This window comes from Stenella coeruleoalba, assembly GCF_951394435.1.
Source record: "Stenella coeruleoalba genome assembly, chromosome: 5".
In the NCBI taxonomy this organism is placed as follows: Eukaryota; Metazoa; Chordata; class Mammalia; order Artiodactyla; family Delphinidae; genus Stenella; species Stenella coeruleoalba.
The window spans coordinates 136,379,448-136,392,590 of record NC_137150.1 but is presented as its reverse complement, the minus strand read 5'-3'; the positions used below and the strand labels follow the sequence as shown (position 1 = coordinate 136,392,590).

Sequence of the window (13,143 nt, the reverse complement as noted above, 5' to 3'; positions counted from 1 at the left end):
CTCTGTACATACCTAGGAGTGAAACTGCTAGGTCATATGGTAACTCTGTCTTTAACCTATGAGGAACTGCCAGACTGTTTTCCAAAGCAGCTTCATCATTTTACACTTTACAGCAATGTATGGATGTTCTGATTTCTCCAGATCCTTGCTAACACTTGTTATTGTCTGCCTTCTTGATTACAGCCACCCTAGTGAGTATGAAGTAGTATCTCATTTTAATTTGCATTTCTCTGATGGCTAACTGTTGAACACATTTTACATGCTTATTGTCTATTTATACAACTTGCTAACAGAAACACCTATCCAGATCTTTTGGCTACTTCTAATTAGAGTGTCTTTTTATTACTGAGTTGTAAGAGTTGATTCCTGTGCTTTTAAAAGCTTCAGCCAAAAGCAAGTTCTGAGTAAATACCAGGGTTCATCACAAGTAAAGGCCTATCCTAGTCAATTCACACACTTTAGTCTTTCTAGAACTGGCAAAGAATCCTACGCTTCTGGATATGAGACTAAATTTATATTTTCAGAGTCTTCAAGTACCATTAATAACCATGATGAAAAAACAACGCTATACCTTTCTCTAAGTACAACCAGTACGCCATGCTGCTTATCAGTGCACATTCTGGTCAGGATGCCTGGATTCAAGTCCCAGCTCCACCATTTCCTAGCTGTTTAACCTTGAGCTCAACACTTAACCTCTCTAAATGTAATCCTCCTCATCTGTAAAATGCAAATAATCATAGTGCTCATCACATAGGGTTGTTGTACGGGTTAAAGGTAATGATAAATGGAAGGTGTATGACTGGCACACAGGAAACATTCAATAAACGTTGGTGATTCTCACCAGTCTTTCAAGGGGAAACGCACATGGAGGAGCGGAGGACAGAGTACTCCTACCTGTCTTCTGCTACCTGAGTCAGAGCGCAGAAGCACAGATGAGCTTTTATGGTTAGTAAGATGCTCTCTAGAGAAATAAACGGTTACCTTTATTTTCCCTGGCTGAGTCTCTTCAATAACCACATTACTTGTGGGCCAAGTTAACACTCCAGGAAGACGACAGATCAAGGTTCTTGCTTTCTCAAAATGATTAAGAGCTTCTAGAAATCTAAAGTCATAATTATGAAGAAGGTATTAAAGATGTGACATGAATTTTCATTCCCCACAACAAGGCACAGAGATTTCAAGCTTACTAGGTAAGAGTACATTTGACAAATCACTACACAGAAATATTCAATGTAACCCATATGTTCTTTAAAAAACCAAGACATTATCACTGTTTGCTACAAAGATAATATAAATTAAACACTAATCTACCTGGACACTGGCTTTATTATGGTAGGTGCACACTAGTCCTTTTAAAGTTGTAATTTTTTTTTAAGTTTTCAACAAGTAAAACAGAAAACTGAATAAATTATGGTTGTTCCATTTTTATTTCATTTACTAATCTAATTAGATTCTTGTAGAGCAACAGCAAAGCTCCACTTCAACTAATTAATCATAAATAGGGAAATTTTTTTCACTTGACTCATTTAGAACATCTATAGTAAAACCGATTTGCTGAAAAATTTTTAAAGAAATCATATATTCTGGACATCTTCAACTATAAAGCAGTGAATTATTTTAACAGAACAAATGTGTATGTAAACTATTTTAACTATAAATATGAAATCTTTCATTTCCAATTTATGGTTTAAATATTAATCTCAATAGAGTCCCACAGTCCGTTCAACAAAAGAATACTAGAATACTGGATCATAAGGTTATCCCAGTCTTTATTCTTCTCTTCAGACTAGAAAATAGAGGGTTCTCTGCTTTCTCCAATCTTGAAACGATTTCCCAATTGAAGAAGTCATTTTTGCCTTTGGGTACAGAAAACTTCACCTGCAGAAAAGCTAGACCAGCATCCACCATAAGACAGTTATTAAACAGCAGGACTTTCAACCAGACACTGCACATTGCAACAGCAAAAAACCAGCTTACTGGACACTGAACCACAAACCATATTATTGTGAAATTAAAAGTTAAATGGGTTTCCACAACATTGTAAATCAACTATACTTGAATAAAATAAATTTTAAAAAAATTTAAATGCCTTTCAAAATGGCAAACACGTCTTCATTTACTACAACCTCCATGATGCTATACATTTATGTTACATTCCCAGATCTTGTGATATCCGCATGCGGCCACTGCATTAAACAGGTGTGTCCCAAACAACTTATGCTAAGCTGGAATTAATTTCATTTATTACCATAGAGGTGACTGCTAAATCCTCACTACCCCTGATCCTTAAAAGAGTTGAACTGGTCAGACAGTAGCTTCAGGAAGTAAAAGAACTTTCTTTAATCTTTAAAGATCTTTAAAGAAGGTTCTAGGCACCCCCTAAGATTGGGTTCCCAAGAATACCAATGGTCTGATAAAACTTCCTCTAAACAGTCAGATGAAAATTTAAGGATAATTAGAAGTTATGAATGATATTCAATCAGTCAACGATTATTTCTTTATAAAAGTAATCTAACATACCTACCACTATATTGGCTGTAATTCAACTATAGGTTCAGAGGAGAGATTTTTGTTTCTAACTCATAATGTCCTTGAACATATATAAATTTCGTATTAGCGACTTCCCTGGTGGCGCAGTAGTTAAGAACCCGCCTGCCAATGCAGGGGACACAGGTTTGAGCCCTGGTCCCGGAGGATCCCACATGCCGCGGAGCAACTAAGCCCATGCACCACAACTACTGAGCCTGCGCTCTGAAAAGCCCACACAGCACAACGAAGAGTAGCACCTGCTCCCCACAACTAGAGAAAGCCCACACGCAGCAATGAAGACCCAACACAGCCAATAAATAATAATTTAAAAAAAAATCCTCATACAAGTTTTTTTGTGGAAATGGGTATTTAACCAAAATATTATATAATCACACTTGTAAAGCATTAATTTATACCAATTCAGTCGCCACTTATAAATGACATATACTAAAAGATAAAACATAAAATCCTTTGTGACAAATTACTCTATTATTTTTTTTAATTTATTTTTTATTTATTTATTTTTGGGTCAACGTTGCTGCACATGGGCTTTCTCTAGTTGCAGCAAGCGGGGGCTACTCTTTGTTGCAGCGCACGGGCTTCTCATTGCGGTGGCTTCTCTTGTTGCAGAGCATGGGCTCTAGGTGCACAGGCTTCAGTAGTTGTTGCACAGGGGCTTAATTGCTCCACGGCATGTGGGATCTTCCTGGACCAGGGATCCCCTGCATTGGCAGGCCGATTCTTAACCACTGTGCCACCAGGGAAGTCCAAGTTACTCTATTATTGATTTTCCTATTACATTCAAAATTAGAAAGCACTGGGAACTGAAGTGATTTGACCTTACTTTAATAATTAATATCCAAATGCCAGTCCTTAAAGTAAACACAATTATCATAGTGTGCCACAGAGAAGATACCAAAATAACTCCAGAAAAAGGATCATCATCACATTAGATTTGAAATGAGTAACCAGCCTAGGGCATAAAGTAGTGTGGCTTCTACTAACCTGTTTTTTTTCAAGTACACTTTTCCAATTCCACAGTAAGCCAAGCAATCAAGTCCCTCATTGGGGTAGTGTTCAATCATCCTCTTAAACTGGTTTTCAGCCTCAGATAACTCCTTCAATAGCAATGAGAACAGTGATCACTTACACAGAAAGAGAAATACTGGAACCGATTTTACCTGAAAGTTGATTCCTTTTGTGTAATATTAAAAACAACCGTATATCCTAAAATTTCTATGGCAAAATTATACATTCTGTACTTCATTTTCTTAATAATTACATAAATTTTGACCATATGGATACTCAAGAGACACAACCAAAATGATCCAGCTCCAGAATGAAAAGTTGGCACTGAAGTCAGACAACCAACCAGATGAGCATTTCCTAACACACAGAGGTCACCGCGTGTGCTGGCTAACCCTAAAAGGTGTGAATGCAGGGTAAAAGGGACTGATTTGGATGCAAACACGCCATAACATACATCCTAGTAAGTGCTGCCCCCTTGGGATCACAGGAATTCCAATGATGTTGCCACAATGTTTTGTGACGTAAGACAAATGCTCTGCCTTAAAAACAGCTCTTTAGTAAACTTTACAGAGCTTAGAGTACATTCTTTTGAATATTCTCAACAGTGGAAGCCTCTGGGCTTTGAATGAATATTGTTTTGGAAAAAATCCAAAAGACACTTAGCTCAAAGCAATACTGGCCACTCCACTGTGGGTGAAAAAGGAAATGTCACTACAAAATGGAGTTAATAAGAAGCTTTGAGGCCAGCTCCGAAGGAGGCATGCCAAAAATGTTTCAGCAAGGACTGTTCTGGAGTGAATATAACTTCCTTCTGGGGACACTCTGAATGATGAAATTCTCTTAAATGTCCAAGTTCTATCGTACCTATTTAGTTTTTTTTAATCAAAAGTAAATCAAAGTAAATAAAAAATGTAATAAACTATTTCGTCAGTTCCGGTAAGGCAAAACATGTTAAGAAGCTTATTGTTACTCTGCCAAGAATAGAAGAATGGAGATCATACAGTCCTGTCTCCAACAATCTACTAGAAAATAGAGTTAGAGATTCCCTAATGAAAGACATTTATCTGTCACATCAAGAACAAGAAAGGGGGGCTTCCTCGGTGGCACAGTGGTTGAGAGTCCGCCTGCCGATGCAGGGGACACGGGTTTGTGCCACTGTCTGGGAAGATCCCACATGTTGCGGAGCGGTTGGGCCCATGAGCCATGGCCGCTGAGCCTGCACGTCCGGAGCCTGTGCTCCGCAACGGGAGAGGCCACAACAGTGAGAGGCCCGCGTACCGCAAAAAAAAAAAAAATTAAAAAAAAAAGAACAAGAAAGGGGCTTCCCTGGTGGTCAGTGGTTAAGAATCCGCCTGTCAACACAGGGGACACGGGTTTGAACCCTGGTCCGGGAAGATCCCACATGCCACAGAGCAACTAAGCCCGTACACCACAACTACTGAGCCTGTGCTCTAGAGACAGCGAGCCACAACTACTGAGCCCACATGCCACAACTACTGAAGCCCGTGCGCCTAGAGCCCATGCTCCGCAACAAGAGAAGCCACGACAATGAGAATCCCGCGCACCGCAACGAAGAGTAGCCCCTGCTCACCACAACTAGAGAAGGCCTGGGCACGGCAACGAAGACCCAATACAGCCAAAAATAAAAACAAATAAATTTTAAAAAATGACCAACAGCATGTCACAAGGAAAATGAACCTCACGCTCTGTGGACCACTCAGACAGTGGAACATAAAACAACCTGATCCTTATTAGGGAGCAATTAGGGTTAAGCCTCATCTAGCCTAGGAAGCTTGGGGCCCAAGTTGGTAGAAAGGATATATTATTCCTGAGGTAATTCTAGAGCCATTTCAACCTTTATCAAAAACTCGAAGCCATGGAAAGCAAAGTATAATGCTGAGCAGTGCAGGTAAGTAAGCTTTCCAGGAGAGCACTGAAAGACCATGAGTAATGGAAACCATGTGTGCTCACACCCATACACTGATTGCATGTGGTTATGGGAAGCCTGAACTCTAGAAGATAAAACACCCAGGTACTTACTATCCAGAACTAAGAGCTATTAACATTAGCATTCTTTTTATGATTTAAAAAATAAAAAGGCATGACACAAAGTTGAACTCTCCTTTTTTAACCTTCCAAGTCCCATTCCTTTCTTCTATCACTAAATGCAACCATTATATTAAATTTGATGTAGGGCTAGTCCATGTTTTTTTTTACAAGATTCACAGATAGCCATAAACAATATATACTATTGTCCTGTAAGTTTTCCACTTTGCACATAAGTGGTATCACGATGTTACTACATTCTCCAACTTGCCTTTTTACCTCAACATGTTTCCGAAATTTATCATGATATACCAGGTCCTTTACTTTTTATACAAATAAAAGGTAGATTCCCACTGGTGGTCTGGCATAACTTTTTTCTAACGGAAACACAAACTACATTTTCTTTTCAAAAAGAATCACAAACTAAATTAAATTTAGTTATTTCAGAAAAAATTATCAAGAAAGTACACAGGCAGTGCTCATTAAACTACTGTGATAATCATTTAATGATATACATAAGTCAAATCATTATGCTGTACACCTTAAACTTATACTGTCCATTGTATCTCAATAAAACTGGAAAAGCAAAAAGAAAGTACCCAGAAGGAAATACACCGAAGTGAAAAAACTATTTTAACATACCTTCTAAAATTAATGACATATTTTAATTGTTTATTATCTCTGTTACAAATATTACCTCAGGTTGTCCTATTCCAAGGAGTGAAATGGCAAGTCCATAGACTACTAAGACGTAGTTAATCATGGCCAGGTTCAGTTGCTGTCAATAAAAATGCTCCAGTTAAACATCTGAACATAATTCTGCCCAATTTGCATCATACTAACTTGTTAACCGCAACAGTAAGAGTATAAAAATATCTTACTAATCACTGTGGGACAAAGACCAAACAAAATTAGAAAATACATTTTGCAAAGATATGCAGTTATCTTGCTATCAAATATCTAAAACACAGAATCACTGTCTCAGAGTTCCTTGAAGGCATGGTTCATAACAGAATAACTGATGTCATATTCTTTTGCATATTAATGGGATGAGTAACAGACTAAGGTATTTGCTCTCTTACAACCTTGCATATTTACCCAGCTAATACTTTCTTTGTGGATGAAAAGATGTGACTAAAGTGAGTCCAAATTCTTGACTTAGTGCTCTAATAAGATAAAAAGCCAAGAGTTCTAATGAACACCAGCTATAGCGCAAGGAGAGAGTCTAAACCTGGCTTCTATACCGACTGCAACCATAAAGGCTGAATCAGAGCATTATCTGCTTCTCACGACCTGGAGTAAATTCCGCTGATCTCAGCAAGACGATACATTAGTACAATGAAGTCAAAGTGTTGGTTCCCTTCTACATTCATCTGAAACGCATTAGCATTGGTAAACAAGTTACCAGGAGGCAATCTCACCTTTATTTTTTGAGGATCTAAACCATTGAGCAACTCTGTGAAGGCCTGGGCAGCACTGCGGCAGCGCTGCTCCAACAAAGCCGTGTAACCATCCTGGATTAAGCTTCTCAGCATTTTCATTATATTAGCAAAATCCTGCAAAAAAGAAATTCTTTTTCAGTAAACCAGAGCTACACATGCTTAGTCTAAAACTTAAGATGCCAACGGTCATCACTGGGCAGTTATACTTTATAACTGATCATAAAATATGTAAATACCCAAAGCTACCCTGTATGGATTATACTCCTTTCTCAGCACAGCACCATTAAAGTGGAAATTAAAAGGTACTGCTTCCCCATCTTGATCCCAACACTTCTAGTGCTGCCCATGACAAAGAAGGGGGGTTCACTTTACACTACATGGTGCTAAGCTGTACTCGCTTTTCCAGGCTAACCAGACAGTATTTGGACGTTTTAACAGCTCAAATGGAGAACATCAGCCATCATTTAAATAAGTAAATTGTTTGGCTGAGACTTGAGCAATTAGACAAATAAGAACAAGCGATCAATTTCCTGGTCACTACCAGAGTTTAACAACTGCCCTCATGCCCTGGAACAAACCTAAATTCTCAGCAAGAAATGGTCATTTCAATCTGTAGCTCTACTCCTGCCTAACGTGTACTTGAATATAACTAGATAATATTATCGGGAGAGATATTACTAGGTTAAATGCAAAGAGAAGAGAATAAGGAAAACAGCTGCTATAATGTACCCTGAAATAAAGCGAGAAAAAAACTTTACAATTTGAATATACATGAGCACATACATTATAATTTGCATTCAGATTTTAGTTACGTGGCAATAGCTATAGGCCACAAAAGTTCCATAAGGACTGGAGAGGCAAGCCTGGAGGCTAAGCAAGATCTCCCCACACCTTGCCATACATGTGTACACCGTTCAAGGGAGCAGAAAATGCAAATATTTGCGTGACATTCCTCACTGTTCCTCATGATAAGGATCCAAAAGGAGACCCCACTGCACAAAACACAGAAGAAAAGCAGTCTGGTCACACATAAACAAAAGCTGCCTAGTGCTTTTCGTCCAATGAATCAAAGTTTAGGAGAACTTTCCCCCCAGAAAACACATGGAAAAGAGCAGCTCTCAAGTAAACGTGGTATTTGCTATACAGTATTTTAAAAGTTCACCGATCGCCACATTAATGTTAAGATAAGAGTTTTAACAGTTATAGAAGACGATGTGCTATCCCCCCACGCACTAGTTTATTATTTATTATTCAGCCTTGGACGTACTGATTCCATTCTAATCTCTTTCATTCTAGAAAACAAATCCATCTGCCTCATGTTTCCATTGGAAATTATTTCTCTCAAAACAGTACAAACAAATGGTCTGTACTGAAAGCTGCATGAGAGCGGTCTGAATGGCAATGCCAGTCTTCAGCGTATGCAGGGGCCTAAAGTAAAGTGTGTTAAATGAACAAATCAAGGCTCAAAAATAACCATCATTTTTATTTAAATACTCTTTTGTCTTTACAGGCTGTCGTTACAATTTAAGTCCATCACAGTTTTTAGAATTAGTAAAATCAATATAAAATGACAATTTTAAAATCACCAACTGTTAGAAATACTAAAAATGCTTTTATGCAACTAATTAGAAAGCTGTTGAAACCGATTAGGAAACTGATTAAAAATGCTTAACATGCTTCATTCCAAGAGTCCTTAATAAGCTATCTGTCATATATACCTAACATAGTTAACAGAAGTTTAAAATGACCCAGATATTAAAATGAGTGTTGTGTTTCATGTTAATATACATTTGGGGGGGGTAAAATCCAACATTTTATTTTAGAAGAAATAGAACTGTATTTACATAAAGCACTGAAGTGTCAAAGCAGACTCACATGAATCACATTTAACCAAAATAATCTTTCACTGATAATACACAGTCTACAGGTATTCAATGACTGGAAGAGTGATTAGCCATGGTTCTGTAAATTCCGGATTCTGTACAGGTTTCTATTTCTTCTTGAGTCAGTTTTTATAAGCTGGATTGTTCTAGGAATTTGTTCATTTCATCTACATACATTTTCAAATTTCCTGGTATAATGTTGGTCATAATAGTATTTTGATATAGTATTTGTAATACTGAAGCGTCTGTAGTAATGTGTCCTTTTTCGTTCTTTTTTAAAAAATATTTATTTATTTGGCGGCGCTGGGTCTTAGTTGCGGCATGTGGGATCTAGTTCCCTGACCAGGGACTGAACCCGGGCCCCCTGCATTGGGAGCCCAGAGCCTTAGTGACTGGCCCACCAGGGAAGTCACCTTTTTCATTCTTGAAATTGTTTTATTGTGCCTTCTTTTCTTCCTTTCTTAATCAGTTTCCATACTGATATGTAAATTTTATTTATATTGTTAAAGAATCAACTTTTAGCTTTGTGGATTCTTCTTTACAAGTTGTTCCATTTTCATTATTTTCTTTTTTTTCAGAATTTTATTATATTTTTTTATATAGCAGGTTCTAATTAGTTATCCATTTTATACATATTAGCGTATACATGTCAATCCCAATCTCCCAATTCATCACACCACCCCCATCCCCGCCACTTTCCCCGCCTGGTGTACATACGTTTGTTCTCTACATCTGTGTCTCAATTTCTGCCCTGCAAACTGGTTCATCTGTATCATTTTTCTAGGTTCCACAAATATGCATTAATATATGATATTTGTTTTTCTCTTTCTGACTTACTTCACTCTGTATGACAATCTCTAGATCCATCCACGTCTCTACAAATGACCCAATTTCCTTCCTTTTCATGGCTGAGTAATATTGCATTGTATATATGTACGACATCTTCTTTAACCACCCAACTGACGACGGGCATTTAGGTTGCTTCCAAGTCCTGGCTATTGTAAATAGTGCTGCAATGAACACTGGGGTGCATGTATCTTTTTGAATTATGGTTTTCTCAGGGTATATATATGCCCAGTAGTAGGATGGCTGGGTCATATGGTAATTCTATTTTTAGTTTTTTAAGGAACCTCCATACTGTTTCTCCATAGTGGCTGTACCAATTTACATTCCCACCAACGGTGCAAGAGGGTTCCCTTTTCTCCACACCCTCTCCAGCATTTGCAGTTTGTAGATTTTCTGATGATGCGCATTCTAACTGGTGTGAGGTGATACTTCATTGTAGTTTTGACTTGCATTTCTCTAAAAATTAGTGATGTTGAGCAGCTTTTCATGTGCTTCTTGGCCATCTTTATACGTCTTCTCTGGAGAAATGTCGATTCAGGTCTTCTGCTCATTTTTGGATTGGGTTGTTTGTTTTTTTAAAATGGAGCTGCATGAGCCATTTATATATTTTGGAGATTACTCCTTTGTCCACTGATTCGTTTGTAAATGTTTTCTCCCATTCTGAGGGTTGTCTTTTCGTCTTGTTTGTACTTTGCTTTGCTGTGCAAAAACTTTTAAGTTTCATTAAGTCCCATTTCTTTATTTTTTTTTTCTTTCCAATACTCTAGAAGGTGGATCAAAAAAGATCTTGCTGTGATTTATGTCATAGAGTGTTCTTCCTATGTTTTCCTCTAAGAGTTTTATAGTATCCGGTCTTACATGTAGGTCTCTAATCCATTTTGAGTTTATTTTTGTGTATGGTGTAAGGGAGTGTTCTAATTTCATTCTTTTACAGGTAGCTGGCCAGTTCTCCCAGCACCACTTATTGAAGAGACTGTCTTTTCTGCACTGTATATCCTTGCCTCTTTTGTCATACATTAGTTAACCATAGGTGCATGGGTTTATCTCTGGGCTTTCTATCTTGTTCCATTGATCTACATTTCTGTTTTTGTGCCAGTACTATATTGTCTTGATTACTGTAACTTTGTAGTTTGGTCTAAAGTCAGGGAGACTGGTTCCTCCAGCTCCGATTTTTTCCCTCAAGACTGCTTTGGCTATTCGGGGCCTTTTGTGTCTCCATACAAATTTTAAGATTTTTTGTTCTAGTTCTGTAAAAAAATGCCATTGGTAATTTGATAGGGATTGCATTGAATCTGCGGATTGCTTTGGGTAGTGTAGTCATTTTCACAATACTGATTCTTCCAGTCCAAGACCATGGTATACCTCTCCATCTGTTTGTATCATACTTATTTCATCAGCGTCTTATAGTTTTCTGCATACAGGTCTTCTGTCTCCCCAGGTAGGTTTATTCCTAGGTATTTTATTCTTTTTGTTGCACTGGTAAATGGGAGTCTTTCCTTAATTTCTCTTTCAGATTGTTCATCATTAGTGTATAGGAATGCAAGAGATTTCTGTGCATTAATTTTGTATCCTGCAACTTTACCAAATTCATTGATTAGCTCTAGTAGTTTTCTGGTGGCATCTTTAGGATTCTCTATTTATAGTATCATGCCATCTGCAAACAGTGAGCTTTACTTCTTCTTTTCCAATTTGTATTCCTTTTATTTTTTTTCTTCTCTGATTGCCGTGGCTAGGACTTCCAAAACTATGTTGAATAACAGTGGTGAGAGTGGACATCCTTGTCTTGTTTCTATCTTAGAGGAAATGCTTTCAGTTTTTCACCATTGAGAATGGTGTTTGCTGTGGGTTTGTCATATATGGCCTTTATTATGTTGAGGTAGGTTCTCTCTATGCCCACTTTCGGGAGAGTTTTTATCATAAATGGGTGTTGAATTTTGTCAAAGGCTTTCTCTGTATCTATTGAGATGATCATATGGTTTTTCTTCTTCAGTTTGTTAATATGGTGTATCACATTGATTGATTTGCATATACTGAAAAATCCTTGCATCTCTGGGATAAATCCTACTTGATCATGGTGTATGATCCTTTTAATGTGTTGTTGGATTCTGTTTGCTAGTATTCTGTTGAGGATTTTTGCATCTATATTCATCAGTGCTCTTGGTCTGTAATTTTCTTTTTTTGTAGTATCTTTGTCTGGTTTTCATATCAGGGAGATGGTGGCCTCATAGAATGAGTATGGGAGTGTTCCTTCCTCTGCAATTTTCTGGAAGAGTTTGAGAAGGGTGGGTGTTAGCTGTTCTCTAAATGTTTGATAGAATTCACCTGTGAAGCCATCTGGCCCTGGACTTTTGTTTGTTGAAAGATTTTTAATCACAGTTTCAATTTCATTACTTGTGATTGGTCTGTCCATATTTTCTATTTCTTCCTGGTTCAGTGTTGGAAGGTGATGCTTTTCTAAATATTGGTCCATTTCTTCCAGGTTGTCCGTTTTATTGGCATGAAGTTGCTTGTAGTAGTCTCTTAGAATGCTTTGCATTTCTGTGGTGTCTGTTGTAACTTCTCCTTTTTCATTTCTAATTTTAATGATTTGAGTCCTCTCCCTCTTTTTCTTGATGAGTCTGGCTAACGGTTTATCAATTTTGTTTATCTTCTCAAAGAACCATCTTTTAGTTTTATTGATCTTTGCTACTGTTTTCTTTGTTTCCGTTTGATTTATTTCTGCTCTGATCTTTTTTTTTAACATCTTTATTGGAGTATAATTGCTTTACAATGGTGTGTTAGTTTCTGCTAACAAAGTGAATCATTTATACATACACGTATGTTCCCATAGCTCTTCTCTCTTGTGTCTCCCTCCCTCCCACCCTCCCTATCCCACCCCTCTAGGTGGTCAAAAACCACCAAGCTTCTCTCCCTGTGCTATGTGGCTGCTTCCCACTAGCTATCTATTTTACGTTTGGTAGTGTATATATGTTCATGCCACTCTCTCACTTTGTCACAGCTTACCCTTCCCCCTCCCCGTATCCTCAAGTCCATTCTCTAATAGGTCTGTGTCTTTATTCCCGTCTTACCCCTAGGTTCTTCATGACCTTTTTTTTTTTTTCTTAGATTCCATATATATGTGTTAGCATATGGTATTTGTTTTTCTCTTTCTGACTTACTTCACTCTGTATGACAGACTCTAGGTCCATCCACCTCACTAAAAGTAACTCAACTTCCTTTCTTTTTATGGCTGAGTAAGATCCGATTGTATATATGTGCCACATCTTCTTTATCCATTCATCAGTTAATGGACACTTTGGCTGCTTCCATGTCCTGGCTATTGTAAATAGAGCTGCAATGAACATTGGGGTGCATATGTCTTTTTGAAT

At 37.7% G+C, this 13,143-nt stretch overlaps 1 protein-coding gene across 14 annotated transcripts in view; it reads right to left on the bottom strand.

Moving 5' to 3' along the window:
• TTC3 (tetratricopeptide repeat domain 3) overlaps window positions 1–13,143 on the bottom strand; it is a 146,188-nt gene that overhangs the window by 74,795 nt on the left and 58,250 nt on the right. For all 14 annotated transcript variants that reach the window (XM_079922753.1, XM_079922746.1, XM_079922748.1 and 11 more), the window contains 4 exons: window positions 7,026–7,160; window positions 6,302–6,382; window positions 3,535–3,647; window positions 982–1,102 (listed from right to left, as the gene is read on the bottom strand). In XM_079922753.1, the coding sequence (XP_079778879.1) occupies window positions 982–1,102; window positions 3,535–3,647; window positions 6,302–6,382; window positions 7,026–7,160 (450 nt within the window). The remainder of the gene's footprint in view (window positions 1–981; window positions 1,103–3,534; window positions 3,648–6,301; window positions 6,383–7,025; window positions 7,161–13,143) is intronic.